The 7,863-nt window shown below is 51.7% G+C and overlaps 1 protein-coding gene across 1 annotated transcript in view; it reads right to left on the minus strand.

Moving 5' to 3' along the window:
* The window catches only part of SATB2 (SATB homeobox 2), a 218,434-nt gene extending 212,014 nt beyond the window's left edge, over window positions 1-6,420 (minus strand). The window contains exons 1-2 of the mRNA XM_006889070.1: window positions 6,337-6,420; window positions 1,720-1,947 (exon numbers count right to left, since the gene is read on the minus strand). Coding sequence (XP_006889132.1) covers window positions 1,720-1,888 — 169 coding nt within the window. The 5' untranslated portion in view covers window positions 1,889-1,947; window positions 6,337-6,420. The remainder of the gene's footprint in view (window positions 1-1,719; window positions 1,948-6,336) is intronic.
* Between the last annotated feature and the right edge of the window lie 1,443 nt (window positions 6,421-7,863).

Raw genomic sequence — 7,863 nt, forward strand, 5'->3', positions numbered from 1 at the left:
CCCAATAGAATAAGACAGTTTCTTTCCTAGATCTATATAAGGGAGGTGGGGGAAATATTTCTATGAAAGACAATAGTTTAACATCATACTCTAAAATGTTTCGACATGTCTTTCAATCTAGCAAATTTTATTAGGTCTTCAAAAAGAATCCTAAATTCACGTCCAAGTATTCTCTTTACACTTAAAGGCCACTTTGAGAACATAGCCCCCAAAGATTTCTGGACTTTTATCAATGGCACAACCTCAGAACTTCTGTATCAACTCATGATTGAGTCTATCAGGATCATCATGTATTTTCCTTCCTTACAGGTATGACCTAAGAGATGAAGGCTGAAACTATTCTCGTCTAGATACAGTACATTAATAAACTCCACTTTTACAACTACTTCTAAAACTACCCAGTTTCCTTTTGCTTCATTAATATGTCCTCAAAATTGAACAGAAACAAATCACAGTCTATTGCTAATTTTTTTTTTAACTTCAAACATCAGGAAGATGAAGGTTTCTTGGGGAAGATGATTAATCAATGGAAAGAATTAAGACAAAGTATCCCCATGTCTACCACAAAGAAACAGTAATAAATAGCAAAATAAGTCAAAACAAAAACATGCTCATTTACAGAATGCATATTGTATCTATCTAAGAGGGAGTGAACATTTGGAATGAATCTCCTCCCCCTACAATATCCCTGGGAACCCTTAGAACTTGGTAGTGGAAGCTTATCACTAATTTTTAGAAAGACTTTGTTTTACTTCATACACATTGATATAAAGTGATTATATTAAACAGATCACTAGTTAAAATATTAGGTGGAAGTATATATTAAAATTGAAGAAAGTTGGTAATTTCTCTCCCAAGCACACACACAAAACTGCATGCCATTGGTAACTGAGCATTTTACAGGTAAAAAACCCAACTAAGTAAAATGCAAATTTAAAAATATTTCAGTAATATTTCAACATCTCTCTTTAATATGTAAAAATACTTTTCATAATTACTTTAAAAGTGAGTAGTCGTTTAAATAGTAAAAACTAAAAATCATTACGTGAAACAATAATGTACTCTTGTAAAAAGAAAGCACACTTTGGTTAATTTTGCTATTTTTATCTGTTTGATAATATTAATAAAAAAGTTACAAATGTATATTGTCTTAAACATTGTAAACCATAATACTGAATCCTCTGAGGGCCTAAGAGATTCATGAGGTTTGTGATTTTTCTTTCTCACTTGAAATGGAGCAGAAAAACATTCCCAATTGTTACTCATTTATCTTGAAAGATCGTCTCCACTACAAAACACCACCAACATTCTCGCTCAGGCACTGGCCTGAGCATTAATGACTGTTCCGTGAAAACGAACGCACCTAAATTGCATCTCTCAAGCAGATACTAACAGGCAAGGCAAACGAGTTAAATCACTAAAAAGCTCTCTAGGAAAATCTAGAAACAGTTAGCTGGCTGTGACATAAACCTGCCAACACCTCAGCACACAGTGGCAAAGTGCCCAAAAAATGCCACCCTCTGGGTAAACCACTTTCTCGTCTTAACTGGAGATGAAGCTACTAGTTGCAGATGAGAGGCGACAGGGGCATTATTTGGCAACCTGGAATTCACTTCCTGTAATCCTACACCGCTCCAGCGCCTAATCAACCTGAACCCTGACACCCGGGCCATTAGCGCCCGGCCGCGGGCTGCGCGCGCCTCCCTCGCGGGCTGTTACCTCCCACGGCCTTGGCCACTGCGCCGTTGGGCCTCCCGCGGGCTCCCATGGGGCTGCCGTTCTGCTCCAGCCGGGCCACCTTCACCGGGGGAGGCCCCTTGACGTCGGGGCTGCCGCTCCGCCGGTCGGGGCTGTCCCGCAGGCATGGGCTCTCACTCCGCCGCTCCATGCTGCTCCGACTCGGAGACAAAGTTCCCACCGGCAGGTCGCAATAAAACGCGCAGGGACCTAGGGAGGGGGCGGGGGGGGGGACGGGGAGGAGGGAGGAAAAAAAGAGGGAAAACCACTCACACACGTGATAGACGTTCGGGCCAGTGGCAGCGCGCGGCCCCACAGCCACAGAAACTTCCTCCCACGCTGCCCCAGGGGCCTGAGCCGGCCAGCGGGTCCCCACCCTCCCCTGGGCGGCCTGGGAGAATACGGAGCTCGGGGGGCTGCCGCTCCACCCAGTCCCTGCGCCCCAGGAGCTGGCCCTTAAGGGTGTGACCTACACAGGCGCCCAGGGACACCCCGAAGTGGCCCATTTGAGGACAAGGAGTTGGTGGGAACCATTCTAGAGTGCGACACAGCTCTTCTGTCTGAGGGCTAGGGTTGAGGAAGAAGTGAACTTAAAAAAAAAAAAAAAAAGATAGCCCCCTGACTTGGACTGAGCATGGGGTGTCCACAAGTCCACAGAACAAAATGACCACGGGACGAATGTGCAGCTAGGGGCACAGCACTAACCAAAGGCCGGGCCAAGGGACCCCTGAATCCCTGCTTTTTACCTTTAAGGAGCGAGTCCGGAGACACACATTTTGCACAAAACCAGCCCCAATTTCAAGTTAATAAGCATCCCCAAACACTTCGAGCTATTTCTCGGGAAAACCTCCATCACAAATGCGGGGGGCTACAATCGTTATTTTGGAAGGTTCTCTTCATCTGAGTGTATTTTTTTAATAAAAACTCTTCAGCATAAAATGCAAACGTACAGCGCATTTCAATTCTTTGGTGTAGGAGCAGCCTGTCATCGACCTTAATTTAAAAACCATTCCCAGAAAGTTCCCCTCTGGGTCACTCGGCTTGCAGAGCTCTCCGGGCCGAACCCGCAGGTCGGGGCGTCCGCGGCGTTTGGGGGGCGGGGGACACCTGATGAAACGGCGCTCGCGTGCTGCCGCCGCGGTGGCATCCCGCAGAAGCAGGAACCCGGCACAACAAAGTGCGCCGAGAATCTCCACGCGCGCGCGCCCTCGCCTCGCAGAAAGCCGCGGTGTCGCCGCCGGCCAAGGAAGCAAGGTGGGGTAGCTCGGGGAAGGTGAGAGGAGGTCTGCGGAGATGCGGAGAAGCAGCCAGGCTGCGGGTGACGGCGGCGTCCAGCGGTGCGGGCTCCGGGCGCGGGCAGGGAAAGCCGCCGGCCCGGGACCTTAGGCGCCCGGGGCTTCCCCACTCGCCCGAGCGCCGGCGCGCGGACCCTGGCTGCGCGTACTTACTGCTTACGGTCTGTCTGTAACTTGGCTGGCTGGGGCTCTGTCCATGGAGCAAAAGTAGAGAATCCAGGGTGGAAAGTTTCTGGTGCTTTGCCTTGCCGTATTCTCCTAGTCTTCCTCTCCCTGCACTTCTTCCCCTTTCCTCTCCCCCAGGTCCTAATGGTTAAGGTCCTGGGTCAGGGTGTCTTCTTCTTGTGCGGAGATGGTTGTTATGATGATGAAGATGGGGGAGGGGGAGGGGGAGAGGGAAAGGAGGGCTCCTCCAAAGGGGCACCAAAGCGAGCGGGGGAGGGGACGGCGGCGGAGGAGGAGGAGGGAGAAAGGAGGCTGGAGACCGTCTTTTCACACCTTCGGGAAGGAGACCAGTTCTGGAGAGAAAGGGCTGAGAACCGGGAGGCGGCGACCGGCCGGGCTGCGTGTTCTCTGGGCTGCTAGCTCCGGAGGAGGCGCGGCCAGAGTCACGGGGCCGGAGCCCCCGAGAGCCGGGAAGGCGCCCGGACCAGGGACCACGCGCAGGAGGAAGCGCGCTGGCTGCCCGAGCTGTCACCTCCAGCTTCTCCCCTCTCGGCCGCCGCCGCCAGCAGCCAGAGCCGGACTCCCTGACAAGCCGCAGAGACACACACTGAGAGGGAGATGATTATTAGTTGCGTTGAGTCATCAGGCAAAGTGAGTCCTTTTGGGTTGTCCTCGGTTTCCGATTTCTCCCCCACCCCCTTTCCGTCCCCAGATCTAGCGCCTTCAAAATAATAATTTGGGGTGGGGGTAGGGGAAGTCTTTGGGTTATTTCGGGATGGGGTGGGGGGGTGGGGGGGGACCAATCTAATCCCAAACCAGACTGGTCCACCGCAATCAAGGAGGGGAGTGGGGGGGGCGGGGAGGAGTACTGGGGAGGCTGCAGGAGGAAGGGAGCCCCGCCTGGCAGGAAATTAAACATCAATCAATCAATCGCTGTGAGCTCCGCGACCCAACAGCGGCAGGGCTGCGGAGCTGGCAGAGGGACCAGCAGAGCAGAGAGAGGGACAGGCGAGGGGCGGGTGAGAGGAGGAGGAGGAGGGAGGAGGAAGGGCAGGGTCGGGCGGTGGGAGCAGGGAGGCGAGGATCGGGCGCTCCAGGCAGAGGAGGACCGATGGCTGAGGACAGAGTGGAGCGTGAAAAGGTGGCCGTGGCCCGCGAGCAAGAGCGCGCAAGCTTGATCGGGCGCCAGGCCCAGGGTCTAGTCCTCCGCGTCCTCCTCCTCCTCCCGGCAGGTCCAGGGTGCGGCCGCCTCTCCCAGCCCCTAAGAGCGCTCGTCCCGGCGTGGCGCGGAGGCGGCTGCAAGGCTGGCTCTGGGTACCGAGTCTCCAGGCTGAGCCACACGCAGGCAGTGGCCACGGCAGCCTCCGTTCCAGGCTCTGGTAACTGCGCCCAGTACTTTCGACTTTGGAGATAGGAGGGCGATCGCCTCCCCCACCCACCGCCTCCGCCCACCACCCACCGCCTCCGCCCCTCGGAGCAACTTTTCCCGGTGCCGGCAACGTGCCCCTGGGCGCGGAGCTGGCCGTCTGGGCCCGCCGAGCCACTGCGCTCCGCGCCGCCGGATACGCAGGGGAGGCCGCTTTTCTCTCACAGCGGGCACGGCCGCGAGTCCGGAACAATAGCTGGGATGTCCTGAACGGCGGGAGCATGAGCACTGCCCTCTGGTCTGCGAGTGGCACCAGAGTGGGTGCCGCGTGGGGGACGCTGGGCGAGGGGCATCCCTGGATTGCATTCCTGGAGCGCTCGCAGCGCAGGAGACATCGCCGGCGGAGCAGGCTGGGCCGCTCGGAGGCCGTGGCGAGGTGGCTGCGATGACAGTAGAGCTTCCCTGTGCTCTGGCTGCGAGGCTGGGGCTCCGGAGACCTCAAATCACCCGGGCCCTCAGCGGCGACGCAGACAGCACTGTGTGGTGAGGATTCCCACCTCCGCACCTCGGGGCGGCTGCGCGGGGGCGTCCCCAGCGGGTCCCGCAAAGGCACGACTGAGCCACAAACTTTTGCCTACTCGCGCGGCCGCCGCCTGCCGCGGGGCTCCGGCCGCCGCGCTCATTTAAGGTGGCGCGGGCTCGAGCCGAGCAGGCTGGGCTCGGGCCGCACTTAATGTCCCTGTGTTCCTGCTTGGGAACCGGGCCTCCTTAAGGAGCTGCACGTGGGCAAGAACCGTGGTCTCTGCGAGACGCCCCGGGCGCCAGCGGACTCTAGAAGCTAGGACTTCGGGCTGGAAGACGTAGGCCAATCCTCCGCTGAGCTTGCATCCGGGCAAAGCCCACTCAACTGGCATTGTCTCTCGTATGCCCCGCACATCTAGGTGTTCTTTCTAAGCCTCGGGATTCGGCTCTTACCCTCCTCTAGCTTCTTAAACTGCCGGTCCCCCTTAAGAAACATTGACTGTACGGCGGCGCCAGAGGGCCAAACTAAGTTCGGTTTCGGGAAACGCGCTCCGGGGGGCATTGCTGGAAATTCCGGCCCTGGGCCGGGACCAGAAGGGCTGCTTTCGTGGAGCGAGCCCTGACCCGGGCCGTGCCACTCGCCGCACCCCTGCCCCCCACCCCCTCCACCCAAGTGGACTGCATGCGCAGCCATACCCTCAAAAGCAGGGGCCTGGGAGGCGACAAAGCCTCTGGAAGAGAAAGGGTCGCAGGCGCGAACCCTGCCCCGGCCTAAATCTCGGCTCCCAAATCTGGGTGAAGCCCCGCACCCAGGCACCGCCCACCAAGTTCCTAAAGCTCCCGAGGCGGCAGGGGACGCAGTGGGAGCCCGGCTGGGAAAGGCAGCGCTGGAGAGAGTAAACCTGGAGGAGCCACCCCGGGGAGTTAGGCTGCCTTTCCCTTCTTTCCCCTTAGACCCCGTTTATCCCCAAAACGAAAGAGTTAGAGGAAATGCATAATTCAAAGCCGCTGAGGGCAAAGAGGCTCAAGTCAATCAACCTGTGGTGGTAGTTAAAAGGTTTTTGGCTGCAAAGAAACAAAACTGTAAGTTCGATCCACAAACTTTTTTTTTTATCTGTGATCTCGAAATAGGACCGGGGGTGGTGGCAAAAACCAATTGCCACTGTCAAACTTTGAGCTCCTTTTCAAAAAAGGAAAAAGGCGCGTTTCTTACTAACTTCTTAACGATAATAATGCTGTTTCTCTCCTTACCTTGGTGTTGAAGTGTGGAATCCTCCTCCGGATCAATGTCCAAGAACTTAGAAGAATTGGTGATATTAGGACTTCAGGACTTATGGAAAAAAAAAAAAAAAAGCAAATGGTTTAGCCAGACTCTTTTCCTGTCTGATTCGTCACTATTATTATATCTGATGATGCGGATGGTTGGAGCGATTCAATCCTAAGCCATTAATGAGCTATTTTATAAACACTACTATCTGAAGATCTTCATTTACATTTTGCGAAGATCACTTTGCTAACCTCACAGGCTTGTGTCAACAGCATGATTACAAGACTCCAGTTACACTCTTATAAACAACACAGCCTTATTGTTAATCGGTTAATATTTTATAAAGTATAAATATTTTATTATGTTTTGAGGGAACTATTGATTCTAAATTATTAAACCCTGGAGAAGGGCGATTTAAATAAAGTATACAATTAAGTACAATTAAGTATACATTGTGATTAGTTTGTTTCCAGATTTTGAACTATTTTAAATCCATTGATTTTTCTCTTTATTGGAGCTTCCTCGTGTCCGTTTTTATGGTGAACAAATTTATCATTTGGAGCCAAGAAAGACTAAAATTCTTTTAAAAGGCTTTTAACTAGAGGAAGAAGTAAACCACAATTACCAGGAAATGTCGTTTGGATGTTTGTAGAGTTAGGTTCAGTAAGGCAGTTGACAAATTTCTTCTCATTTAGAAAAGAAGAATCTGAGAAGCTTCTGATGTATGCTCGGCTGGGTTTGTTGGGTTTTTTCCCCTTCCTTTAGTGTTGTCCCTAATAAAGGCCTTTTCTGTTTCAAATTACATAGCCCCCTTTTTTTTAACTGCACAATTTTTTGTATTGACCTTATTTCTACTGAAGTAAGCTATTATTTGCAGCATGTTTAATTTTGACAAGAAAAGATACTTTAAATAACTTTCCCCCTAATCTTCTCCAGGACTTTCTCCCTTTTAAGACAGTAAATAAATAATTATGATGATGATTCAAAGTTTTGTTTGGTTTCGCTTTATGTTCTCAAGTTGTTCCTTTTCAAACATTTTCGAAACAAAATCACACTCAGGAAAAGAATTGGTTTTAATTACGTTTGTCCTTCTTTACGTAGATACTTTGATCGGAAACGCATTTTTGTGCATTACCGTGGTAGTTTGCCCCGTCCTCAAAAGCACAAAGTTCGAATTTGTAAATCCCCCGCTTACTTCTCACTGACATTTTTTATCGGGAATCTGCTGAGACATTTTCCCCTTGTTCTTCCACATCTCCTCTCCCCCTCCCCACTTATATCATGTAGTCAGAGGTCGCCTGCCTTAAATGATTACGCTGAGATTTGTTATTTTTAAAATCAATGGATCTTCCTCACATACTGGTCTTAAATGTGCTTTCCCCCACCCCGCTCCTTCCCATGCTCTCTCCTTTCCCTTCTCTCTCACCAGGCCTCTTTTCGTGTGCCTTGTACATTCAAGTAAACTTGAAAATGAAAAATCATTTGCTGACTTTCCATTTTTCTCACGGCCG

The sequence above is a fragment of the Elephantulus edwardii genome, unplaced genomic scaffold, assembly GCF_000299155.1.
Source record: "Elephantulus edwardii isolate Elephantulus edwardi_28Jun2011 unplaced genomic scaffold, EleEdw1.0 scaffold00075, whole genome shotgun sequence".
Taxonomy (NCBI): Eukaryota; Metazoa; Chordata; class Mammalia; order Macroscelidea; family Macroscelididae; genus Elephantulus; species Elephantulus edwardii.